Source organism: Phalacrocorax carbo, chromosome 6, assembly GCF_963921805.1.
Source record: "Phalacrocorax carbo chromosome 6, bPhaCar2.1, whole genome shotgun sequence".
In the NCBI taxonomy this organism is placed as follows: Eukaryota; Metazoa; Chordata; class Aves; order Suliformes; family Phalacrocoracidae; genus Phalacrocorax; species Phalacrocorax carbo.
Window position 1 is genome coordinate 55,585,144 of NC_087518.1, and position 27,366 is coordinate 55,612,509.

Genomic DNA, 27,366 nt, shown 5'->3' on the forward strand with positions numbered 1-27,366 from the left:
CGTGCCGGAGCCACGCCACGCAGCTGATGAGCTGAGACCAGGGGCTCATCTGCAAGAAGAGAACTAAACTTTGTTTTGAAGTGGAAGTCATTTTTCTATTGATGCTTGTCTGTGAGATATTAGTCTTTGTTCAGCTTACGTTCACGCATCCAGGCCTGCACCTTCTCAGGCTGGTTTTATTTATGTGCTACAACTTTAAGCTGGTTGACTGTAGTATCTGGTTTCTTGGTAGGATTTGAGGAGTAATCAGAATACTGTTGTGTTTGTTATCACAGTGTTAAATCCAGAGATATTAGGCTGATAACATTTCATGTGTTTTTTTCTTTTTCCTCCCCAAAACAGGTAGAAGCTCCGTTCATACCAAAGTGCAGAGGCCCTGGAGATACCAGCAACTTTGATGACTATGAAGAAGAAGATATTCGTGCGTCTCTAACAGAAAAATGTGCAAAAGAATTTGCTGATTTTTAGTAGGAGTAAGAGGACAAGATGACATCAGGGCTCACATTGGGATCTTTGCACTCTGTTAACAGATGAGGTGGAGCTGAGACCATCATATGTCAAAACAGTTACCTAGTTACTTCATTCCACAAAGCTGACTGAGGTCTTTATTGCCATCTTCCATGTGTGCAGTTTGCACCAACCCTTCTAACTAGGCACAATTAAGCAAGCACTGTTTGTGCAGTAACACAGAATAATAGACCACTTTCCTACTTAACTTTGGTTTCTGTCGTTCTTTGTTTCTGTGTATTGTTCATTTTCCCCCTTTAAAATGAAGTAGTTTTTTACCCAAGAATGCTCCATTTTATTTTGAATAATGTATTATTTGTGTGAGTGAAATGGAAGGTGTTGCGGCTAGTGTGATTTAGACTGAAGTGAAAGATAAATGTTGCTTCTAGTCTGTGCCAGCCAATAATTCTTGTCTGTCTTGTGTCTGATGCTACACTTTATAATAATTTTTTAGTAGCTCAGACTAAACCTAGCCAACATTTTTAGCATTTTTGAAGGTAGTATTTATCGCCATATAAATGTCTGCTAAATTAACTTAAAAACATTTCTTCCTGGAGACTGACCAAAATTGAGTAGAATCAATTGGATGGCTTAAGTAGGGGACAGTAGCTAGACCCCGTGCCTTGGTTTTCTACATCCCTGCAGTTTTCGTCACTGCCTCCTTCCTTTGTATTTCCCACCTAGGCAGTAGGTAAATTGCCGTAGCCAGACTGTACCATGGACAGCTTACAGTCTTGTGAGAGGGAGTAATTCCACCTGGTCTGGATTTTGGACCATGCTTAACCAAGTCAACTTACCAGCATTTCAGTTAGCCGGTGTGAAATGGCATTTTTAAGAACATGAATCCTAAACTCTTAAAGGAAGTTTTGGTCAGTATTGTAGAGAATATGATTCATTTTGATTTTTTTGTTTGTTTGGATTGGTTGTTTTGTTGTTTTTTTTTTAAATAAAAAAGCCAATGTTTGGGCTCCCAAAAGTATTCCTTGTTTTGAGCCTTTTTTGATTAAAAAAGGCACTCATTAAAATCCAAACCACCACCCCACAAAAAGCGAAATGCGCTCTGCCATTAGCTGTGAAAAACAAATGGTTTAGCAAATGCAAAATAATGTTCTAGATGCATCGCTGGATGAACACGGTTATTTTTTGTTAGCTGTTAAGAATAAGAGGTTATTGCCAAGTTTTATTCTGGTATACTATATTAGTAAACTGAGGATGGAGTACTGCTACAATCATTTTCTCTTTAATTACAGCACTTCATTCATGAAGAAAAGAGACAAAGTTTAAAAACTGCAACAGCTGGGTTTATTTTAGTTGCATTGTGTCTTCATTTCTAACCTACTTTTCTTTCAATCAAACAGAATGTATGGTCACACAGATATAAGTATTTGGGCTTAATTATGTTTTGTATACTCTCACCAACTGACTTAAAAGATACTGCTACCATGTGCTAGCTTTGGGCACTTTTACACATTTATTTCAATGTTAATAATCAGTGGCTCAGCACTTTTTTGGGGGTTGCTTTTAAACTTATTCATAGTAGTTTTTATTTGTACACTTGATTCTGGCTGTCTCAGTGACCTGTCTTAAAAACAGCACATCTAAACAGTTTAAACTAGCCTCATATTTTATGATAAATTTACATGCATACAAGGATGAATTGTTTTTAAAAATTAAAAAAGAGCTATATTGATACATAGCCATTGTATTTGTTTGAATGCCGGTGCAAATAATCCACGGGCATTCCTTCCTTTTAATCTGTACGACACTCCTTCAAGAAAAGCCTTTGTAGACATTTTACAGAAGAGTATGAAACATACCATCCGACATTCTGTATGTTTAGGGTGTTGAGCATTTTTGCACAACGTCATTAGGAGGCTGACACTGAACGCAGTCTTTGTCCACCCGTATGTGCAAGAAAAGTATAAGATACTTTGCTGTAGCAAATTTTATGTAACAAAGATATATCGTCACATTAATAAATTTAAAGAAATCCTTTGTATGAAAACGTTAAAACCTTTTGTATTTCATTTAGACCAAGGACATGCTGCTGTATGCTAGCTGTATGCGATAAATTCTACAGTAACTTTGTTGTCGTTTATGAACTTTAAAAGATTTTAATAAATGTTGGAGATCACAAGTTGATTCTGTTATGATTTTAATTTTTAATCATTACATTTATAATTCTAGTAAGGTTCAGACATTTTTCTGTTTTGTAAAATACTGTAATCATTCATCTTGCGTGTACAGTAAGACAAAAGTCTAGGAAATTGGTTCTGACGTGTCTGTCTGATATCCAGATTAAATTCTACGTGGGCATAAGTGGAAAAGTCATCTTAATGCCATGATACTATGCTATTTTTTAATTTTATGAAAATCCTGTTAGAAAGTAAAATACTTTTCCAATATGGCATAATAGACTTCAGTATGGAAATGAGAACCTATTTTGGAAAAGGAGGGGAAGTGTGCAATTTCCAAGGCATTAGTGAGTACATTTGACAATGTGAGTATTATACAACCCTCTCATTTAAACACAGTCATACAATATAACTACAGAATATTATGTTACCTGTATTTAATTTGAGAAATCCTTTTCACAATATGGAAAAATTGTATATCTATGACAGTAGACGCTTGTTAATTTTACACATTTGAGGAATTAAGTGTTGAACTATATGGTATATTTTAATTGTACTCTAGTTGTATGTAACTTTCATTTCCAACATAAAGGATTGTATCTCATTAAGTAAATTGCTTTTTTTATTATCTTGTCAGTTGCATTAAAACCCTTATTTTTAAATCCTTTAAAGTATTTTACTAATTTTTGCAAATAACTAGATGTTTTTAAGTGCTGCGATAGTGTGCAATATAGTAAACATTTATATACGGAAGTGCAAATTAAATTATGTACAACACTTGTGCTGCTTCTTTGTGAATCAGAATGTCGTACGATGAGAGCCGTTGCATCTCCCCACACACTGCACACAGGGTTTGAAAGCAAGAGGACAAGGTGTGAAACATACTGCACGTGGTAGTTGGGACCCATTAAGCTTTCCTCTAACTAGGGTGTTTGGAGAAGATGGTGTGGAGAACATTAAAGGCACTATAAGAAGCAGTGAGTCGGACTTCTTAGACAATCAAAGGCAAGCAAGGTGATCGTTAGCTGCAATATTGTTTGTCTTCATATTTTTTCACATTCAGACTCGATGCTTTTTATTAAAGATAATTGCCTGTTTTTAAACTGTCTGCAGATCCCGCTGTACAAACTTTGTGCTGTGTCTCATTGTGCTGTGAAACAACTGATAGAAGTAAAGACTGTTCATGGTCTTGGCATTGTCTGTCTTGAGGCTTTTTCTGCAAGTGGTGTTCGGAGAGGCTCTGGGACCTGCTCTCTGTAACGCAGCTCCTCCTCTTCCTGCTTGCCGAGCAGAGCTTCGGCCTCTTTGCTTCTGCTGCTGCACGCCTACTGACTGTGGGTTTGTGTTCTTGGTTTCGTAGTACAAGTGCTGTATTACATCTTAAAGACCTCTACTTTTTCTAAAGCTGAGCTAAGAAACTGCAAAAAGACTCTTCTGCTTTTTTCTACAGCTCCCATGCAAGCACGGCATGTCGAGCAGTAGATTTGAAGGTGCCATTCAAATCTCTTCTAATTTACTGCGTGTAAGGAGGACTTATCCCAGATAAGAATTTGAGAACCATTCCGTAAGAAACTGGTGAAAAGATGATAACATTCTCCAGCTGGGGTGTGTATACATACCTGGACTGGTTGTGTTCGACCAAAAACCACCCTGGTTTTACAAGTGTGGGTCTTTCACACGTTTTTAAAATGTTTTTAATTGACAGCTTGAGGAATCAATTGATTCGAGGCCTCTGACAAAAGGGGTAAAATAATGAGTGTCTCATGTCAGGCTGGGCAGTGATCACTTCCAGTAAAAGGGTTAGAGCTCCACAAGGGTGTTTCAATGTCTTACAGATAGCGTTTGTCATCTTACGCAGGAATTATGTAAAGTGATAGGTTTTTTAGAAGGGTAAGACAGGTATCTCAGGGCAAGGCAGGATCCCAAGACAGCTTCCCTTCCTAACTTTTGAATTTGATGATGAATAAAAGATTGAATTAAATCTGAGGTCTAGTTGCATTTTGACCTTTTGTTGTTGGGTTTTTTTTTTTTGTATGCTACAAAAAGGATGCCTGCCTGAAGGAAATGTGCTTATACTGAAAATGTAGTTTATTCTTATAATCTGCTACTACAAAAAGTTCTAGTCAGTGGGATAACAGTGGCTTGAGGTTTCCATGAAGGCATTGGGATGAGTTTCCAGTCATCTATTTCAAAACCAGTAAAATTTCCTTTAGCGCCCTTGCAGTCTGATTGTCCTGTTCCCTCCATCAGAGGGTCAAATACAAATGTTTTTGCAAAAATGTGTTTCTAAAAATTGTATTTACGTGGCTCTTTGCTTTACATTATACAAGCAATATGTCTGTGGTGTTCATTTGCATTAGCTGATGGTCAGTGAAGCATGTAAGAAAGAGCCAGTGACAAACTTGCAATTTCCTTATTAGTCCTCAGTTTACAAGATTTGGGTTTTAATAGATTACACAGTAGCAACCTAGTGTCTGATTGCAAATTCCGCTCTGCGTCGAGAAGCAGCCTGTCTGAGGATGAGGCATCTTTGCTAAGGCCAAGACAGAAAACTCTGCCCAAGACATGGATGTGGTTGCAGCACAAAAGCTCTTTAGGATTAAAAGGTTGTTCTGGTTGGAAGGAGTTTGAGGACAGAGGTCAGTGGTGCGTTCCCATACCTACGCACTACAGGAACATGTTTTCCTTGGCTTGGGAGGTAGAGGTCAGAGACTTCTTCCTTTGCCTTTGCTTCTGAGATGCTGTGGAAGGTTGGAAAGGTCACAGCTGTGGGTATATTGACTCAAATGGAGCAAGGTCTCAGCAGCCTGGCAGGTAGTGCAGTATGTTCTGAGTGTGTCCAGTTAGTTACAGGAAGAAATACTGGTGATTAGTGCAATAAAGACAAAACTGGAGTGCTGGAAAGGCATGATTAACTTTCAAAAATTCTTTGACCATCAAGATAATTTGATTAAATTAAAATAAAATCCCAACACCTTCTCATTCACATTCAGTAGCATATCAATGCCTTGGTCTACACAGCAATATCACAAGTACTGTCCTCTGCTGGAAGTATCATTCTTTACCGTGTATCTACGTTGCTACTTTGAATGTGTATATAGTTATCTAAGCAACAGCCAGTTCAACAAAATGTTGCTTGATTGCGATGTCCTTTCTTCCATCTTTACCATCATCTTTCTACTTGATGTTTGCATAAAGCAGGGATCTAGGTGTCAGGACCCCGTTAATGACAGGTAACACCCTGGATGAGTAAAAACACTTAATTTGCATGTCTCACAGGTGTGTTAACTGAGATTTAAGCAATCAATATTTGGTTATTTCATAAACGCCCAGAGTTTATAAATCTCTCAACTGCCACCTTAAAAAAAAATGTGTGTCCCCAGTAGATACAATAACTTTATTTCCCTTTATTCTCTTACCCTGCGTATCAGCAAGTATGCATCTGGCAAGCTTTCTTACCGGTGGGAAAAACAGAGAGGGGCTGAGCAGGCAACCTAGGTACGAACCTTATGTTGTACCAGAAACAAGATCCTGCTGGCAGAACCATTGGAAGGGCTATGTGATACAACGTGCATATAATGCAGTGATGCGGTTTGTCGATGTTAGCACGTTAGTTCATGCCAAAAAATGCGGTTCTCCCTCTGTAGAAGTACCTGCTCTGGTTTAGGACATAACCCGTGTTCAGGAGGACATCCTTCCACATCAGGGAGCTACCTCCCACGGCCAAAGCACCCGTGGCTCCCTCATTCTGGGAGAGAATTTCCTAACAGGACTGGGTCGGCTGCAAGGTATGTTTCCGCCAAGAGAAGTACAGCAGTGAATGTTGGGGAAAAAATAACTCCCTAAAGTCTCATTTATGAGTTGGCCTTTTTTAAAGGCACACAAGTGAACCTGAAATACCAACACAAATGCTTTTTTACGTGGGATTTGTACAACCCAAACCTATGCTTTAGGACATTCCTGGTATTACGCCTGAAGTTATTAAACTGGTCTTAACTCTGCAGCTACTTACTGACTAACAGAACTCACCTCTGGCTTTTCTTGATCTTTTTTTTTAATGTTCCAGATTACTACAAAAACCTGTAGACTAAAATGAATCATGATTCCACCTTCACCTAGCTGCTCTACAACAAAATGCTCTAGTTGCATCCATTTGCCAGCAGATGGCACGTTTACACGGTGTGGAGCAGCGTGTGTAAGAAACGTCAGGTGCAGAGTGGAGTAAGAACAAGAGACTTGGAAAAAATTTAAGAGCAGTTGGGAATGAGAAACTTGGGCTGTACCAGTCACATAACATGTCAGATATTCTGTGCAATTCCAACCATGAGTATTTGCTGTTTATGTATTAGTAGATTTTGCCTTTAAATCCTTTTAGAGTTAATTATTAATACTTGCCGTATTTTTTTTACTGGTTTTCATATCAGAATCAGCAAAATAAAGAGGTTTTGACACTAATTGGAACAAAAATATTTTTTTGGTAATATGTAGTATTGCACAAGCTGTATGAAAATTCCACTAAAAATCCATGACCGATAAATCCTGTTTTCATTAGGGGCTAGAAGCAAGGGGGGGGTGGGGGGGGGGGGGGGTGTGCGCGCGCGCTGTTTTAATAGCACACAATCACATTTCTCTATTACATGCACTTGGAAGTTCAAAAATACTCTGCTTTTAGCCAAAGATTGTCACAAAAAAAAAGAATTGGAAAGTGCTTCCACGCTGGTTCATTAAATATATAGTATTTATAGTAGAGAGGATATATATTTTTAGAGTTGGATGCTGATCAAATTTAGATGTATCTCTACTAATTATAGTTAAAATGTTTACAGGCAAAAAACATTGTTCCATATTTTTCTGAATTACGTGACCACCAGAGCAGTTGCAGAGAAAGAAAAGCTGCAGCAAACGTGTTCTCGAGACCGTCTCTGATCAGAGCCTCATCAACCGATTTAGAGCTGAGCAGATTTTTAAAAGGTGAGTTTAACTGTTATAACCTTAATGCGTAGCTTCCGAATGTCACGTCTGCTCATGTGTACACGTGAATATCTGTTTGTTTTTGTTGTACATCAAAGGAGAGAGTACAGAGGGGAAACAGGGTCATCTGATGTGCGACTGAAACACTTACCCTGCTGTAACAGTCGTTCCTTTCTTGCAGCCAGCGGTACCGTTTACAGCCACGGTCTGCCAAACAACATGCGCGTCCTTTGATCTTTCATATTTACACACAAAGCGTGGGGTTGTCATGATTCCTTTTGGTTTCCTCACAGTTCAGTGCCTGTAGGCAGATAGAGAACCCATAAGCCCCCCTCCACAGGCAGCAGTGACTGAGAACTGCAGACAACACCCTTCTCGGGGTCCGTGGTGCCTTCAGTGGGCTGAGGAGCAGCATCCTCCGTGGCTGATCAAGGGAAGAAATGCCATATTCTGGTCTTCCACGCCTGGTACCAGTTCTGGCAGTTATACCAGCACTGTAATGTGTAAAGGAGATGCCTGTATTTACCAGGACATGGGTGCTTTACAAGTCTTGGAAACCTGGGTGTTCCTAAAGCAGGTTAAAACTGCCTGCTACTGGCTAACTCTGCCTGCATGCTGGATATCTGGTGGAAAAACTTCACTGCCCCAGAAACTCCCTGAATAATCCGCCCAAACACCTCTGAAATATGATCGTTCCCTGAAATATGATCGTTCCCCAAAATGTCTATGGTTAGCAGGGGTGGGCACCCTGCAAGAGCTTGCCACTATCCGAGTGTTGCATAGATCTCTGCGGGCTCAGAATATTCTTTTAGAAGAAAACCATAAAGGAACGGGCTGGTTTGGCTGGACTCCTGATACCAAGGTGGGTTTCTGACTAAGCCTCTGCTCCTCTTTTCTTTATTGGGTGTATACGTGGTCCTGAATCTTGCTGACCTTGGCTTCTAAGAAAACCTCTTGATGGGAAGCTGATTTAAGAAAGTTACACTAGTGCTTTTATGGGGAAATCCACGACACCCCAGAAACCACAGCAGAAACCACCACAGGCTCTTATGGAGGAGGCTCTTAATGTCCCCACGTATGAAAATGGGGGAGAGCTCAGCATAACTGCATCGGAACATTTTGATCGCTGCTGTCAGGTGGCTACTGAGGAAACTAGGTGTTAGTCCTATCTATTGTAAAAATAATGCATGAGTTGGGATTTTTAGAAATGGAGAAGGTATTTGGGTTCGTACAATCAAAGCTCATCCTTTCAAATTTCCCGTAGATTTATGAGCTGTTTCACTGAGATGTCTGAGCCATATTTATATAAAATATTTTTGTTAGGCTGGATTCTGTTCTACAACGTTGGTATTTCATCTGAATGCTTTTTATCAGCTTCTTCCTACACTATCACAAAATAGGCAAATGTGTGGCAGGTACTACTGCTACGAGGGGCAGAATGAGTTCTAGTTTATACAATGATTTTTTTTAAAATATAAAGCTTTAAAATAACAAGGGTTTAAGTCTGGACAGTAGCTTCATTAAATATAGAGCAATTACCAGAATAACAAAAATAAGTAGGGCAGGAAATTCTCAGTGAGGTGGATATAATTCATGTGCAGGAAGATTTATTTAAGCAATTCAGTCTTGGAAACCGGAGGAAGCAAAAACAGAAAGGTACCACTGGCCTTGCATTGCAGTCAGCTGCTGTACACATTCATCTTCAGCCAGGTGTGAAGAGGGTGTAACTGTAGTCATGTTATTGGGGACTCATATCATTATTAAAAAAGGCTGGATAATACTTATTGTTGTAAAAAGGACCTTAGCATAAGAAAGCAAAGATTTAAGGGACTCCCATTAGGATGAAACAGAGGGTTTTTGCCATCCTGTTAATTAGTGCCTTGTCAGTATATCTGAGCAGTGCTCCTCCTCTCCAGGCTTGCAGCAAGGGAGCTGTGCTGCCAATTTGGCGCTGTGCACCTGCAGAGCACTTAACCCACGCGTTGATCCCAAAACCCAGAGCTTTCACAAAACCTTTTGCAAATCTACAGACCCTGTTTTTTACCTTGTAAGAGTGTACCCAGCTAACTGCACGGAATACAAATCGAGGCTGACTGGCTCTTGTGCTCTGACCTGGTGCTTAAACATGCACTTCAACTTAATTGCCTTAGAAATGAATGCCAGGTTGGTACAAGTCACTCTCGCTGTATTCTTGCCACAGATTTTCTGCCTTCCTTCCCTCCACACCTGCTTTACACCAGTGCTATCTTTGGCCTTTTCTCTGGCCTTTATGCAGAACTTCAAAGCAACGTGACAATTCTCAGACATGCAGAAATCCCTGGCTGGTCAGAAGGGGGCTGTGAAGAAGACACAGGATGGCTTTTGGATGCCCTTCCTGGCCAAGGCAGGAATCCAGAGAGGAGCTTCACTGCTGGGCTCTGTGGGCAGGCTGGAGAACCTTGTTGGGAACTGTCCTTCATTCCTCTGTGCAATGCCTAAATAGGGAAGGGAGAGCCGGATGATGGGTATTAAGTTGTTGATGCTGTGGAGCAAAGGAAGCGGAAAAATTCTATTCAAGCAAACTAGAAAGAACCTGGACTGGAGAGGAAAAGACCTTAACTGAGGAAAGACATTTTTCTGAGAGTGAAGTGTTGGAAAGGTGCAACCTAGACAAGTGGCAGGGATTTTGCCTCTTTCCTGGCATACAGTAATTGCCAGGGACTGTGGAAAAGACCCTGAAGTACTTATCGATCCTAGGAGGTCTAAAATCATCAGTGCCATACAGGTGTGATAAAAGACCTCCCTAAGTGTAGTGTGGAGCTAGGGACTATTCAGAGCAGACAGGGAAGGTAGAAAGTACTGCTGAGACCCTACTGCACCCCAGGGCACAGCTCCAAGTGTCTGCTTCGGGAAGGCAAATCTACACAAAGAGGAATGGGGAATGAGCTCAGAAAATGCAGAGCTTATTACAGACAAAGCCTGAAAGGGCTATGGTCGTTCAGACAGCTGAGTCTATATAAGCAGGTAAACACAAGGGAAACAGAGAGGTCAACTATCGAACTAAACAATATTACTACTGGAGCAAATAAGTATAAACTATTCATGTATTTTTCAAGTTGTACATTAAAAGTTCTTAACCACCAGTAAAGGGGAGCTTGATGCAGGCTTTTTGACTGGCAGAGTAGGGTGAGATTCCTCTGGGCTCAAAACCACCGTGCGATGCGGATGTGGTTATGTGAGGGTTTGCCTGTGATGGCAGGAGATCAAACTCCATGGCCTGGAAGGTCCCTTTTTAGTCCTGCAGCGCTAGGAAGGAAATGATGCAAAAGGGAGTTTTAGACTAGTGCTATTAATAGACTGGAAATGGCTATAAATTAATTCAGTTTGGGTGGCAAGCAGTCATCTTGAACCTGTGTCACTTCCACGTCTGTGACAAGAATTACTCAAAAACAGCCGGTGTTGCCTGTTCGTTTCCCCCACCCTCAGCACTGCACATTAAGAGGAGTTGATGATTTCTGGCCACTAATTGCGTTTGGATGAAATCTCTCAGTAATTTGACTCTCTCTGGTTTACTTTCTTTCTCACGGTGAGCAGCATTTCCAATGCGGCCGCCAGGCACTACAAATGATGCCAGCCCTAAAATGTCTCCCTGAACACCTGGAGGAAAATCGTGGCACCTTCCAGCGTTTATCCCACGCTACAGTTCGGTTCGCAGCCGTGCCTAGGCGCTCCGAGAGCCACCTCCCAGGCCACCCGCTGAGGGGGCGGCCGGAGGGCCGGGCCTGCGGCATGGCCGCCCCCGGCGGGACTTCAGCTCCCGGCAGGCCCCTCGGCCGCCCATGGCGGCCATGGCGGGGCGGCGCGGCACGCTGCACGGGCGGCAGCGCTCCCGCCGCCTCACGGGCCGCCGGTCCTCCGCCGGGCCCCCGCCTCGAATGCCCTCAGTCGCTCTTGACAAATAAACGTGTCTTGTGTACACGGATGCAATCCTTTCTTACTCCGCGTAAGGCCGCTTTACACAGAGGAGCTTTCCTAGCTTCCCCCAACGAGAAACCACAGAAGTCCTCAGTTGTTTTCTCACTTAACTTCCCCAATGAACATGTTTAACCGTGTTTTCACCCAGGAAGCTGGAATGAGAAAGGTTTAAAGGGCTTTACTTCGCCCTGGGGGAGCTGAAATGCAGTACCTGCTGCATGGCTAATGGTGGTACGCTTTCCTTTGCCGCACGCACAACGCGTTTTGGCTTCGTGTACTGCTGTCGCTTCTGGGGGCAAAAATTACAGCTTTTCAGTAGAAAACTGGTATTTTCCAATACCCAGAAAACAGGGTCAATTGGTGTCTGATACCTATATCAACTTCTGTGCATTTCTCCTTGTGTAACAGCAGAAGTTCACACACACATGCAGGGTTGATCCCTTAAACTGGATCTACCAGCCCTAGTCTCACTTTGCTCTCTATGTGTCCTGGAAATGTTTTTTTGCCAGAAGTGGGAAGCAGACAGTCATTTTCCTGCTTTGTCTCCCTCCAGACATAATCTCATTTTAATTAAGTCACCTTACCCCAATGAATGAAAATACAAACCACAGATCATATTCCACATTGAATTTTTCCACAGCCCATTTTCTTAAAATTCCTCTTTCTGCTGTTCAAGGTCTTTTAGACAGAACGCCTGCACCGTGTGAGCCTCACTTCAAATACTCTAAGGATTAATTGAAGAACATGATGGAAGGAGAGTGTGAGTAAAATAGCTGGTTTATATTTGTATCCTCAAATGTCAGTTCATTACCAAAGTTAGAAACCAGCTGATGCAGAAAACTCATTATGGCCTCATTTAGAATGCTTATTCCTTGAGAGACAAAAAAGAATTGCCTCCAACACAAATATGCCACATTTTACAGTATGCTTTGGGCTGTGAAGTAAAGAGGGTTTTCTTTAGGGTACAGTATGTTTAATACTCTATTTAACTTGTTTATCTACATTTATTTAAAATCCAAGGGAGTGAGGACTTCCCACTGCTCTCCATTCTCAACGCTCCTGTCGATACTCGAGTCCTGTAATTTGTGTAGTTTTTGGGAGCTTTGGTTATTTATTTGGCAGTGTGTAAGTCAGGCAAAATGAAATGGTTGGTGAAGTCATGCCTTTGCACAAAAGTGCACTTTTCATGTGATTTTAGTGCTTGTAACTGTGTCTGGTCAGCAGTTAGGTGACTTGGATCTCTGTTCACAAGTGCAGCCAGGATGCAAGTAAGCTGCTTCTGAGAGAGAGACAGATGGACAGTGCCTGGGACAGCCCTTTGCCCGCCAGTGCTGGCTGGGACACTCGTGTCACGGAGCTGTGACCTGCTCTGCAGAAATCAGGCTGAAGTCACCAGCTGGGTCTGTATGAATCCCCAGGTAGCTTGTAATGCCCCCCTTGCCTTGCAGTGAACAGCAAGGGTGTAATTTGAGTGGTTTGATCAGAAGGAAATTCTGCAAGTGAAACATCCCACAAATTTGTACTAACCCAGACTGTTGAGGGTGGTCAGAAGGTCACGGCAGTGGACCCGTGGTTGCGATGCAGCCCTGGTGCTACAGGGAAGGCTGCAAAGCCCCTGTGCAGAGAAGGCAAGGTGTGTTGGCTGGTTGGTGTTGTTGCCTTAATTTCCCCAGCGCTGACAGCGTGCCGTCCGTGTAACACTTCTGTGCCATTAGAAAACATCCTGAATCAAGGGACATTTGGAAGAAGAAATTAAAAATTAGTATAATAAAGAAAAAAAAGAACAGCTGCTGGAGAAACTTGCCAATGTTTGTATTAATCCCTGCGGGTGAGATTTTATTGCCAGTGGGCCAGACTTAGTCATTCGTAGGCACTTCGAGCGGTTTCTTACTACACAGCACATCCCGGTGGGTCTCCTCATGAAATAAGGTAAGGTGCTTATGTGAATAAGAGACGTAACTGTCCCCGGGAATCGCTGTGCCTTCATCTCCCCTCTTCCCCCAGTCCCGGCGGTGGTGGCTCGGTTGTGCTGTCCTGTCACCCCTCTTTCCCGTCACCCGGAGCATGCCAGTGCTCCATTCCAGCGAACGCCAAGTGTCTACTATTCATCTGCAAGTTGACAAACTCATCCTAGGAATTAATGTTGTGTATCGTTACCAGTTTTCCGAAATCTGGCTGTTCCTGTTTTTCCCACCTGGTGTAAAATTCCCTCGGATAAGGGACCGCATCCTTCAGAAAGTACCTGCGGACTTTCCCCCCCCCCCCCCCCCCAAGCTCTTACCGTTAGTCCGCGCTCCCCATTCGGTAGGAGGGGTAGGAATGTTTACACGGAGCTCCCAAAAAACTCGGGCCATGCCTCTCGCTCCCCTCCGGCCGCTGCCCGCAGCGCTCCGGTACCGGCTGCCTCGCAGGTAACCATCCCCGGGAGGCGCCGCTGCCCCCCGCCAGCCCTACCGGGGCGCCCCTCCCGAGCGCTCCCCATTGCGAGGAAGGGGGTTGCAGGCGAGGGGACCCCGCAGCGCCCCGGGCCCCCCCCCCAGGGAAGGGCGGGCGCAGCGCTGCGCCTTTAAAATGTCCGCCATGACGCGTGCGGCGGTTGGCGCGGGCCGGCGGGAGCCGGGAGGCGGGCGGGGCCGCGGCCGGGCGGGGCTCCTGCCCGGTGTCAAAGTGAGCCGCCTCGCAGCGCCCCGCCGCCGGCGGGGGGGCGGCAGCCGGGGGCTCCGCCGCTCCGGAGCAGCCTGTAGCAATGCTTTGGTTTAGTTGCTCGTAGGTAGGTTTTTATGTCTTACTTCCCCCCCCCCCCCCCCCCCCCCCTTTTCCCCAAGCCAAAAACCGACAATGCGGTGCAGTGCTGCCTGGCGAACGGTCTCGGAGATGCTTGTAAAATGGTGACCGCGTGTCACACAGCCCCGGCGGAGCCGCCTCCTCGCCGCCCGGGGCGGGGGGCGCGGCGGGCAGCCCCGCGGAAGATGCCCTGCCCCGAGCCCCCGGTGGCGGCCGGGTCCCGCGCCGCCGGGGCCGGGGGACCCGCCGCGGGTAGGCTGGGGCGGTTGTTCTGCAGTCACCTCAGGTGAACCGAGAAGTGGCTCGAGGGAATGCGTTGAGTTACGTGGTCAGCGGTACAGGGAGGAGCATCTTTTCGAGTAGTTTGTTACTGTTTTCTTGGTGCTTTACGTGCTGCTAGCTGTATAATAAAAGGTCTTCCTTTTTTTTTTTTTTTCCTTAATAACAGCGGTATTAATCGCTATCTGCTATTTTTGCGAAGTTTTAGCTGAAGAGCATGATTTCCCTATTCTGTACTTCCCAGAGTGCCGTGACATTTCACTGGCATCCATTAACGCTACGGCGAGAACATCCTGAGTCCTTGGTCAGTTCTGTGGTGCTCTCTGAAACAGAAATGGCTTACTCGAGAACAGAAAGAAAAGGCTTGGGTCATTTCTGCGTGTTCTGTGGAAAAAGCTGTGTGGTGAAAGTACTCCAGCGTGCCGCGAGGAGGGAAGCAAACTGGGTTTTCTCCCGTGTCCTTCGTGTGCTCCTTTCCTGTTCCGAGTTCAGTCTGCCATACCTATAGAAGAAGCTGTGCTAGTGCAGGAAGGATGGTCTTATGGATAAGGTACTGATTTAGGCCTCGGGAGTTTGGGGCTCAATTAGTAGCTCTGCTTACCAGCTTTACGTGCGAGTTGAGTGTAAGTCACTTTGTGCTCATCTGTATCCCAGATTCCCCATTTGTAACAAACAAGGCTACAGATTTCGAAACCTCGCTTGGGATAAGATCGTACATCTGTTTGGATCCTCTGTGTAGCAGGGTGACTGAAGGCGTAACAAGCCCTCATGATATTTAGCTATATATTGGAGGTCAATCTCTATGTGTGTGAATATGTAGTCTGATCAAAATTTTATTAGTTTTAAAAAGGATCAAATGTAACGTTACCTTCCTTGATTTTTCAGGCATGAAATATATCTTGTGTTTGAAGCACAGGTCAACTTTTCCTAGTTCTTTAGCCTTTATCAGCTTTCCCAGGCTTCTGAGGGAAGCAGTCTTTGACAGCACCTTTGCTCTCAGGTGGAAACGTGGTTGTGTCCCTGTAGAATGCTTGTTTCTGTTACATTATGTTGCTCTTTTGATACTGCCGATAATTAAACACAGCTTTTTTCCCCCCTATTGATCAGTTGCTGAAGTAAAAGAAACCTCTATCCTCCCCATGCTAACTGTTGACATGGAAAACAAGGAAAATGGCTCTCTGGATGTCAAAAAGTAAGTGAATCCATAGTGTTCAGTTTATGTAAACAGCACATGGATTTTGATTGTAGTTTTCCTTTGATTTGACGCGGTTGGCAAGGGTGGGCACCTCCATCTTTGCTCATTTCAAACCTTCCCTGTTCTCAGTTACTTTTATTGTATTTCAACTTCAAAATAGAAGAGCCGCAAGCACTGAATTGATAAAGTGATATGTGGGAGGACTGTATAGCAATGGAGAGATGCAGAAAGCTAGTAACTTAAGTTGGGGGTATACCCTTCTCCATTGATTTCTCCTCTCAACCAGAGACTAAAGCAAGTGGTAGCACTGTAACCAGTGTAACCTCTGCTCACCTGTCTGCAGGTGGCTTTTGCAGAACCGGTGCCTGATGGTGAGAAGTGTCCTATGTTGAAGTCTCCTCCTTGTCTCTTTCAGCGAGACATACACCCTTCTCTGCTGGCTGCCCAGCCATCTAGAGCTGAGAAGTAGTGGCTGCAGCATACGTCTTTGGTGTCAGTTCTCTTCTGGAACGGATATTTTAAGCTGTTGGCTGGAAAAGCCCTAACTGGCTGGGTTTTTACTTCACATCTAGGGTGTACAATTTTCTTTAGTGTGGTAGACCGCAGGCTAAGGGATAGGAACTGTTTGGAGGCATTTCTGTATCCTTAAAGGTCAGAAATTCTTAGATTAGAACTAGAAATTCTGAATGTAGTTATGATCTGAGAAGTGGGGTTCCGTGTGGAAAAATTTGGCCTTGCTGCTTTAGGGTAATGGAAGCCATGCTGAGATAGATATATACATATGTAGATATAGATATATATTTAAAAAAGAAAACCACACACAAAGAAAGGTACTAGAGAGAGTTCTTAGACTGTCCTCTCAAACTGTAACACTTCTGCAAAGCTGCACCTCATTCTTCTTGAGATCTCTTTTCCATAAGTCTCCCAAGAAAACTTGACAATGGTTAGGCTCCAAGGCACTAGAGCAGTATAAATAATAATAATACTACTAATAATGGTCACTTCAGGATGCTGATAAAACACTTGATTATGACACAGCATCCAAAGATCTGATGGCAGCCATTAAAATCAGCATGCTCCCCCTTCAATTGAGACATTGGTTACACCACACCAACATAAAATGCATTTCCCTATTCAGTGACTATGAATAGACTGTACCATGTATGTCCCTCAGAAGCCACCTTCAGCTGGCAGTCTTGCTTCTACAATGAGGACTCTGTGGCAGGGGGGAGAAGGGATATAGTCAAAGCAAGGTTAGTTTGCATTTAATCATTTTCCCGAGGCTTAGGTGATAAAGGCTCAACTACTAATTGTGAAGGTGGCTTTTTAAAACTGATGGGGCTGTAATTAGACTGATCAGGAGCTGTGGTTTCTAAATGAATGTATACAGTATATATGTGCACATGTCTACAGAGGAAGTGCTTGCCACTTTCTTGAAGTGGTTATAAATAGCTTGGATAAAATCTGTTTGTTCACGGCTATATCCTTTCAGGCCCTGCTGCTTCTGCCACATGATGGCAATAAAGGCACAGGGACAGTGGTGAAAAGCAGACAAGCCTAATCTTTATTCATTATCGGTGCATCTAGTATCTTGTTACAAAGCTAAAACGCCGGGCTTAAGATTTTACAGCATCCGGGGTGTCTGGCATAAACCAGTGTATGGCTAAGCCATGGCTGTTACATATTCCTTTTTCTTGTCTAAAAAATAGAGCCACGTGCAACAGCAGGGCAAGGAGGGTACTGCTAAAGTCTAGAAGCCAAATGAGCACCTGTGTGGGTAGATGGGTTAAAATCCAGCCAGCCTCCAACAGTCTGCCGCATGCCTGTGAGTCTTCTGCAGCTGTAGCTGTGGAAATTAGCTCCACTTGAGGTACAGCATGATGCTATTCCTTGAGGCAGGAACTTGCAATTATTTCCTGTGGTTAGTTAATGACTAAGGTAGAGCCCCCGCAGTCATTGCAGTTGGGCCTGGGATGGGACTGGACCAAGCTGTAGTTCCCTAGCAGTAAAAGAAGAGCTACATGAAGAACTAACACACCTGGGCTGAAACACAAAATTGTGGGAGGGAGGGTTTGGGACCATGTTTAGGTTGAAACTGAAGTGTTTTGCGAAGTAAGCAAAATACAGTTAGGAGGTATTTTTACAGATTGAGTCTTGTATTTGCTGTTTAAGAAGAATTAAGTTCAATGTCTTCTAGGATTTATTACATTTTTGTTTTTTTAAAATACTGAGCTGTTGGGGTCTTGCGTGTTTATTTTTAAGTAGAAGATGAGTCCTTGAACGTGATAGTCTCTGTCTTAGGGAAAATGCAAAGATTTAAATATAATTCTTCAAATGCTGTTTTTACAAATACGTGTAGCTTTGTGTGGTGCTTTTTACACTTTACTTCTTAAGCCTCAGAATGTGCACAACGCCAAAACTCTTAATTGAAAAGCATTCTTTGATTTAAAACAAAACAACAAGTGCAGCTCTGATAAGGCCAGTCTCACTTTCAATTTTGCTGAGTGTTGCCTTTCTGTGTAATCTCAATCAGTGAAGCGATTCATGAAGTCAGTCATTACTTGATGAGCAGACATAAGAACCTCTGGCCCTTTGCTCATTCCTCTGAGATATGTGTATATTCCATGTGATAAGTGAAAGAAACTGCTCTGAAAAGGCCAAGTGCAGCATACAGTGCGATATCAAGGTGTGAGTCTCTAGGACCAGAATTTTGGTATCATGTCGGCGGGTACATTCCACATGTTAGCGGAGGAGAAAAAAATCATTGTGTTCATGATTGTCCTTCCCAGGGCTCAGCTAGTTGTAGAAATTGGGATGTTGTAGAAACAGTGATGGAAGGCACGATCTGTGATTCTGTTCACTTCTCTTCGTGGCTGGTTGGAAAAATGGTTAGCCCTTAATTCACTTAGTTCTTAGGGAAGACAGAGGTGGCAACAGCTGGAAGAGAAAAAATTGAAGGACAGAACAAAAATGCTGTCAGGAGAGTGTAATCTGTGTTTCTCTTCCAGCTGGTGCTGTTGAAAAACAAAGTCCTGCCTCTGAGCTTCAGGACCTGCAAAACGGACAGGATTCTGACATCTGCCCTGATCTGTACATTTTGGTGTTTCTTCATTAGCAATATGGTTAAGCACGCAGAACAAGGGAAAGTGTCTGGCATGAACTTTGGGACCCCTACTTGGAGAAACGTGTTAAAGAAGTTCTTTTGATGTCTTGCTTTTCATCCTCCTAAATCGCTTATAGGAAAGGCAGTCAAGCTCGCTGTGTGTCTTTTTTACCAAGAATTTGCAGATGCACAAAGGTTACCTGAGATTGGGTGATGGTGGGATGGGGGTAAGAAGTGCAGGAGAAGGATAGTAGTATGAATGACTGGTTGTTTTGCTGCTGTGGAAAACAATTGCCTGAGGTTAATCACAGAAGGAATTAATTCTGATTGTGTTTACCAGATGTTTTCTCAGATTCATAGCTATTTAAAAAGTCCATAGATTTGTCCAAAGATGAGTCCAAAAACAGTTTTGGGAAGTTTTCTATATTGAGCAATTAGTGCAGTCATTGGTGCCTCTCTTTTTTTTTTTGTTTAGGGGTTTTTTTTGGTTGGTTGGTTTTTTGTTTTTTTTGTTTTTTTTGTTTTGCAAGGTAAAGATGGTTTCCAGTAGTTTCTACCTATGTTACAAGGAAGCACGGTCTCATCTGGGAAAAGAATAATCCACATACTGCAATTCTTTATCAGTAATTGGTAGTTGAAAAGCTGTAATCTTGAAAGACAGGGATTTGGTACCTCAGTCATGGTACTTTTTGTTCTCCAACTGCAAAGGCAGCGCACTTTCAGGAAAAGATCCTCACTGATTACCTTTGGCTGGTGTGAAGATTCATATACTTTCTTCTTTTCTGAAGGGAGAGGTGCCTCAGCTGTCCCCAGCATCAGGTCTTTGAAATGGAAGAGATCAGGAGTGACTGTCCTGTATCGGGGCAGGGGGAGGTGTGTTGAAGGATACTTTTCTTGGAGGAACGCGGAAGGAGGGGATGTACATGGGGTGTGCGCAAAGAAGCAGCAGGCGCTCTGCACGCATTTAGTGATTACTTGTCTGGATTTGCACTTTGCAGTTCAGTAGAGAATGGGAGACCTCCGGATCCTGCTGACTGGGCTGTTATCGATGTTGTGAATTATTTCAGAACAGCTGGATTTGAAGAACAAGCCAATGCTTTTCAAGAACAGGTAAATCTGTTAGGAAACACCTTTTGACTGCCACCAGTTTCTCACATTCCATGTTTTTTCCATGGACATTGTTACATGCTGTTAATGTGGGATTTTCACTCCCATTTAATGGGGGGATTTGAGTCTGTTATTGGGTGTAAATCTATGGGACTATGGCCTTTGAGTAACAATATTGTTCTACAAGGTGTGGATAATGGGTTGGAGTTTGAGAGTCATCTGAAAGGTGAGGAATCTAACAAATTTTCTGACTTGGACTTGGCCTCCCCGTACAACCCCTCGGTTTCACTGTCTTGTTATTTAAAATGTGAATGGTAATTCCCTTCTTCCTTGGTGTATTGTGCAAATACACTCATGAGTATTTATAAAATCCAGGGCTCCTAAGAAGCAAATTGCTTTTGAAGATGTAGGGTGAAAAGGGGCCGCTGTGTAGCGTTGAGCTTGGTGGTGCAAGTGAACAGGAAAAGGACAAGTTGGTAATGAAGGGGAAGAATCTTTTCAGGCACAGGAGCAGCATGTTTGTAGGACTCCATTTGAGAAGATGTTGGATCTTCATTTCTGGGCCTCATAACTGCTGGCGCTAATGGATGGCTTCTTTTGGTTGTTCAGTCAGCAAATAGCTTAACAGTCACGGGGCACCTCGTAACTCACCCATCAGCGCACTGGTGAGGTGTATGAGTGTGGCAGGATGGGGAAGTTGGCTTACCTGGCCTGCACCCCACCTGTTCCATAGAGAAGGAACTTACATCTCCAGATCATCAGTTCAGCACCTTCCCTGATAAGTCTATAGGTTTGCATGCGATTGCCAGAAAATTAGTTACCAACACTTGTATTTAGTATCAGAATAGATGGCTTGACCTTTCAAGGGGCTGAGCTAGTCCAAGTTATTGACAGCTTTTCAGGGAAACTGTACGTCTAATGTGAAATAACATTAGTGTTGGTCAGGTTAATCTTGCTGACCTTCAGCACGTGGGCAGTGAAATCCCATCTGATTGTAATTGATGAGCATGTAACAAAAGTATCTAAATTTAGCTCTTTGTTCATGGGGGTGAAAAGCCTGGTGGTTGGGGAATTCTCTGGCAGGGTGCAGAGAGAGGCTCTTTCTGCTGCTGCTACTAATTTTTCAGAATTTGAAGCTGGGTAAACAGGCAAAAAAAAATTGTGTAAGTGTATCCACTCTTTAATACCAGCATCCATGTCTCCTCAACAGCCGTGGAAATGTGGCTTAAAAAAACCCCACGCTGGCGAAGTAATTGCGGCCTCTGGGGTTTTTTCCTTATACTGGCAGACACCTCTGACTTTCATCAAATACTTTACCTCTCTGCACCTCAGCTGGCTTGTCAATAATACTGCAGTAATTACTACTGATCTTGCAGCAGCAAGGTGGGGCTAACTCATGAGTTTTGGCAAAGCAATTTGAAACAGCCTGATATAAAGCAGCATAGAAGTAGACCGTAAAGGTTTTATTAGTATTCTGCAGTGAGAGCAAGTGGCTTCAGGAGGATAGCTGAAGTAAGCTGCTTTTTAGCAATGAGTTGCCAGGGCTTTGCTAGGATAGCCGTGGGCAGAAATGTGGCTGTGATTCTGCTGCCAGCTTCACTTTATGCCAAAGCCTTGGAGAGAGAGGCTGACAGTTGCCACCAAGATACGGCCAGGAGGTGTGGGATGGTCACTCACAGGAGAATTCATTGCCTCTTCCTTCCCCCTCCATTCCCTTAGCAGCATGAGGAGCAGCAAGTACCTGGTTCTCCATGCCAGCTCTGCCAGCCCGTTCCCTGTCTGCATCAGGAACAACGCTGTCCCTAACCTCTTACCAGCAGTGGTGGTCTGTTTCCTCTACACTGTTTACTCACCACTAACTTTTACTTGTGGTATTTGTTACCAGGATCTCCCAGGCCTTCCAGGTATGGCAGTGTGGTCAGGTTCACTTTGGACCCTTAGCCATCCTCTGTCTTTGGAGTGACCAGGCGTGCAGCTGAAGCTCTGGCCGTCCCTGTTCTTCTCTGCCATTTGTACTGCAGCTTGCCTGGGCCTTAGAAACCTAAATTCATTTGATCTGCTACTGCCCTGAATATGTACTGGAAATGGTAAATGGTAAAGGAAGGTATTCCATTTCACCTACAGCACAGTGTCATGGTTTAATCCCAGTTGGCAACTAAGCACCACACAGCTGCTCGCTTACCCTTCCCGCCCTTTGGTGGGATGGGGAGAGAGAATTGGGGCAGGGGGGAGGGCAAAAAAAAAAAAGTAAAACCCATGGGTTGAGATAAAGACAGTTTAGTAGGACAGCAAAGGAGGAGAAAATAATAATAATGATAAAAGAATATACAAGTAAACAGAATAAACAGATAAAAGAATATACAAGTAAGTGATAGACAATGCAATTGCTCACCGCCCGCTGATCGATGCCCAGCCCATTGCCGAAGAGTGATCTCTTCCCCCATCCAACTCCCCCCAGTTTATGTACTGAGCATGATGCCACGTGATATGGAATATCCCTTTAGCCAGTTGAGGTCGGCTGTCCTGGCCATACACCCCTCCTCTGCCAGCTTCTTGTGCACCCGGCAGAGCAAGGGAAGCTGAAAAGTCCTTGACTAGTGTAAGCGCTGCTTCGCAACAACTAAACCATCAGTGTGTTATCACGTTATTCTTATACTAAATCCAAAACACAGCACTGTACCAGCTACTAGGAAGGAAAAAAAACTCTATCCCAGCCAAAAGCAGGGCAGTATCCACCCCTTATCAGGACCATCTGTGTCATGTCCAGGTTCTACACTTTCCAATACATTCCAATTAATCACCACCATTTTTTTCTGTCTTTTGATATATACACGCACCTGCTAAGAAGATGATTAACTCTATCCCAGCTGAAACCAGGACGACTGGGAAATTGTTTTCCACTGAACTGTTTCAGTAGGAGTATCACAGTGGTTTCCTTACAAAACATCCATAGCCCAGAATGTAATCATGAGATCTATTTTTACATTCAGTCTTTACACAACAGTAACTGAATCCACAGATTCTTTTGATGAATATGAATACATCTGGACTCGCCCAAAGCAAATGACTCAAAGAATTTTTAAGACCTGAATTTTCCTTAAAATGTTTTATGGAAAATGAGAAGACATTTTAAGGACTGCAGAGTGTTTTATTAAAACTATATTGTGAGTGCTAGTAAGAAGTGATGATTGTATGATGATTATACGTTATTCCTTCCTGGAGTTCCACTGATGTCAGCAAGTCAAAAGAGATTCAACTGAAAGATGTTGCCCAATAACAAAAAAACCCCCGTATCATCCACAAGGAAACCAGACAAGCCAAGAAGCTGGGGCACAGGATAACTGAAGAGAGAGGCAGACCAGATGCAGGATGAGGGTGTGAACACCTTCAAGGAACTGCTGCCTGCCAGTACATGGCTGAGCTTTCTCTAGGAGCCCTGGGAGCACAGGCGGCTGTGGCTCACTCGAAGACTGAAGCTGTTTGCCATGTCTCGAGATGTGTAAGCACTATGCATCACCTCCATTATTGCCTGTGTGGCTTCTTAACCATTAGTATTGCAATAGCCAGATAAGCCCAAGTATAACCCAATGGTATTTTGCTCCCCTTGCTGCAATGCCTTACCAGAAAGGAAATGGGTTTGATGCTAGCTGGTGTCCACTGGTGCTTTCTAACAGAGCCATGGCATGGAGGAGCATGTGGGCATGCTGGCTGCCATGCTCTCATGTTAGGTGTACTGTAAAACCTTGCAGCTCTTGGTCACTTGGAGAAAGAGCAGAAAGAGTGCTGGGAGGACTTGAGGCTTAACTGGTCTTCTGGTTCTTTGCTGAAGAAAATACACTGTTGCTGCTGAGGTCATCCTGGCACAGTGGGGGGTTACTATTAGCTCTAGTTGTGCAGACGGTGCCTCTGCAGATGACATTATGACATTAAAAAGGCATACCAAAAGCTGGCATTGAAGTTGCGTCCTGAAAAAAATGCACAAAATTGAGAAGGAGCTGGGAAGAAATTCAGAGAAGTCACCAAAGCAGACAAAATCTTGCCAAAAACCCAAATGACTATGGCAAATCTGCAGAAGCAGGTTTAAGTGGAAAACTAAAAAGAAGCGGAACAGGTAAAGCTTACAATTCTCTCAAAGATATAATTGAATTGTGAATATCTTATCACTCATTTCTACCCAGATATGTTAGAGGATCAGTTTTCTATTCAATTAAAGCCTTAGTAGTTACCAACATTTCTAAAATCCACAGAGAACCCTGTGGAAGAAGAAGGGAAAGGAATAATTACTTTTTTTCCTAGTCTTCGAGTTTCTACTGTTCCAGGCACTGGATTTACTTCATTTGGATCCTACCAAGCTGGAGGGTCTTCTTCCTCCGTAGCATTGTTGAACACCAGCAGAAAAGGCAACTTCAGATCGGTTATATCAATGAGCAGAATTCTCACTGGTGTCAAAATTCCCACAGAGAGAATTGTGACGAATGGAAAGAGAGCATAGAAACTGGTTTTAACCATTAACATTCTCAACAGTAACTGGAAAGAGGCACCTGCTAAAATTGGGTAAAAAGTTATTGGAAACTTTTTTCTTTTAGAAATACTGTTACATTGTGTTCCTCTGAGGGATGAGCAGTCACATCTCTTGGGGAGATTTTAAAGAAATTCTACTGTCAGCTGATCTTTGATGATGTTGTGGTTTGTCCATGTGTTTTGTATTTATAAACTATAGCAAATCATGAGAGAGGTCAGTCTGGAGATATTAATGCTGAACTCTAATATAAGCCTTCCTCTTTTCACTTTGACTTTTAATCAAGGACGAGATCTCTGACATTTCCAAGACAACATTTAATATTTCTAAGGAAGCTGCTGCAGTGGAATAAATTGATGTGTGATTTTTTTATATTTATAAAAGTACAAAATTTTAGTAGAATATTATCATCATGGATAGCAACAGTATATGCAAGCATTCAAACTGTTTGTTGGCTGTTAATAACAAATCCAAGATTTAACAGTGGGGGTTTTTTATTAAAAGAAAAAAGAATGCAATAGCAGAGTGAAGCTCAGTGCAGGAGAATGCCCTAAGGCTACATACTTCTTTGGGCTATGATGGCCTTGGGAGGTCTGGCTGTGTTGAGAGACACCAGTCAATGCATTGTAGTGTAAGTGGAGCTCCTGTTCCTGAGTAGTGCAGGGTGATTGAACTGTAGGAATGTGTAAAGAAAAGGATGGTCCCATGTCTAAAAGAGAGATGGGAGTTGAGAGATATGGATTCTTTCTCTTCCATTTTGACCTTTGAAATATCATTTACAGGTTGTTTTCAAACATACAACAAGGTTTTGAGGTGGGAAAAAACCCAAAGCCTACAGGATTTCTGATCTAAATAGGTCAGAAAGGCAAGGTTTGAGAGGGGGGGGAAAAAAAAAACAAACAAAACAAACTGACATATCTGTGATTTTAAAGTGGGAATTTTAAGCAGGAACAAGTAGAGGTTGTTGAGACCTAAGCTGGGAAGTTGTTGCTTTTAGCCTTTTCCATTGTAAATGGAGAAAGAGAAATTCCCTCAGAGTGTTAAGCTCCACAGTTAGGCCCTTTTAAAATTTCTCATTGCAGGAGGGTTTTTTCCCCACAGGAAGCATGGGAAGGCTGGCCTTTTGAAGAAGGCACCTTGAGTTATTAGGAGACACTGACTAGTCCAAACTTGCCTACCACTGTCAATGGCAATTCTTCTGAAATGCACTTCATAATCTACCTTCTTAAGAGTATTCTTCCCTTAATGGCTAATAATTAGGCAATCTGCACATGTACCTACTAATTTGAAACAGATTTACAAGGAGGGAATTTTGAAATAAGGCTCATTTGGGTTTTGTGTTTGACTGAATAGTATTTATGCCTTAGTCAGCACAGGTGAGCACTTGAAAAGCAGACAGCAGAATTCAGCAGCTATAAACATAGTTTCAGGAAAACAAAGGCTACTATTTCTTTTCTCATTGATCCGCTGTAGTAGTCTTCCATTTGTTGCATGACTGTTCTCACCTGTTAGATTTGTACATTTGTCTTTATCAACTCTTTAATTCTTCTTATAGGAAATTGATGGCAAATCATTACTGTTGATGACAAGAAATGATGTACTGACTGGACTTTCATTAAAACTGGGGCCTGCGCTGAAAATCTATGAATATCACGTAAAACCTCTACAGACACAACATCTAAAGAACAACTCTTTATAGCGAATTGTCTAATTGGGGTCATGTTGTGCCTCAAACAATAAATAAGCAATTTGGTTTCATGTGTTGGAACTTTGTAAAGAGAGAATATATCTATTAAGAATTTAAACCAAATTACAATATATATCCTATTGGATAGAGTTGGCAATATACTATATACTGAGTCTGAACTGAGAGAGGTGGTGTGTATTTTTTACGTAGTACATAATGATTTTCTCTTTTAGGAATTGTCAATGAGCATGTTGAGGTAGCTACATCACTGTGTCCAGAACAAAAGGGAGGTATGTCATTCTCATTTTTGAGCCAGACATGTTCGTGATTTCATGACTGAAAATACCAAAAAAAAAACCCCAAAGCAAACCCCAAATGAAGTTTACATGCATCTTTGGGAGAGAGAAACCAATTAAGTAGGTTTTGGTTTACATTAAAGACCTACTAAAATTACTACTTATAATTTTAGGATGGGACTGACGCTTGCCAACTCACCCTTTTTTGCAGAGGGTCCTATTTTGACCTTATTAAGGTTTACTCGTGGTATGCTGCAATGTTTAAAGCTGTACATACAACTAACATAACCCCTTCGATAGCAGAAGGCGTTGCTGACAGGTGAAACTGGGTTGTGTATTTTTTGCTGTCCTTTAAATTTTCAGCTTGTTTTCACCTGTTTTTAATAGTAGTTCTATGTAAAGTATAGTTGGTTTTAAAAAGTTTGTGTTGCTTTGCAAAACAAAAAAAAATCCTTCATTTTATTCATTTTCTTAATTTATGATAACTTGTTTTCTAACATTATGCAGAAATTTGTAAAAAGAGTAAAATTCTGCGCATTTTTAATATTGTCTGTCGTTGGTGTTGTAATGGTTGATTTTTTTTTAATGCTTTACTTAACGGTTTGAATACTTGTTTGAAAAACTGAAAGAAGCTGTCTCGTTACCATACATCTCTGTTAAAAGAGAGTCTTGTTCAATCTGTTTGTACCAGTTCCCTATTTGATAGGTTGCTTGCTATATCCCAATAAAGCATTGCTTATGTTTGGATTCAGTTTACTTTACCGATCTTTTACTTTCTGTTTCTTTGTTGTGGTACATTGGAGCTCCTGTTTTTCTCCATTTTCCCATT

General features: G+C 42.7%; 3 protein-coding genes and 1 long non-coding RNA gene across 8 annotated transcripts in view; 3 read left to right on the forward strand and 1 right to left on the reverse strand.

The window, feature by feature from the left end:
* Positions 1-2,644, forward strand: part of PRKACB (protein kinase cAMP-activated catalytic subunit beta) — a 74,610-nt gene extending 71,966 nt beyond the window's left edge. For all 5 annotated transcript variants that reach the window (XM_064455410.1, XM_064455409.1, XM_064455412.1 and 2 more), the window contains one exon: positions 343-2,644. In XM_064455410.1, coding sequence (XP_064311480.1) covers positions 343-468 — 126 coding nt within the window. In that variant the 3' untranslated portion in view covers positions 469-2,644. The remainder of the gene's footprint in view (positions 1-342) is intronic.
* On the reverse strand, positions 1,430-14,135 carry LOC135313964 (uncharacterized). The gene is made up of 4 exons (XR_010373470.1): positions 13,849-14,135; positions 13,095-13,290; positions 7,765-7,914; positions 1,430-5,383 (listed from the first exon to the last, which is right to left on the reverse strand). It is a non-coding gene; the product is annotated as an uncharacterized LOC135313964 (long non-coding RNA).
* A 115-nt stretch (positions 14,136-14,250) lies between these two features.
* Positions 14,251-27,284, forward strand: SAMD13 (sterile alpha motif domain containing 13). The gene is made up of 4 exons (XM_064455415.1): positions 14,251-14,337; positions 15,738-15,822; positions 19,927-20,038; positions 26,110-27,284. Exons 2-4 carry the CDS (start codon positions 15,770-15,772, stop codon positions 26,251-26,253), a joined length of 309 nt encoding a protein of 102 aa, XP_064311485.1. The 5' UTR covers positions 14,251-14,337; positions 15,738-15,769; the 3' UTR covers positions 26,254-27,284.
* The window catches only part of DNASE2B (deoxyribonuclease 2 beta), a 30,921-nt gene continuing 29,864 nt past the window's right edge, over positions 26,310-27,366 (forward strand). The window contains exon 1 of the mRNA XM_064455413.1: positions 26,310-26,531. The gene's annotated coding sequence lies outside the window, so the exon portion shown is untranslated. The remainder of the gene's footprint in view (positions 26,532-27,366) is intronic.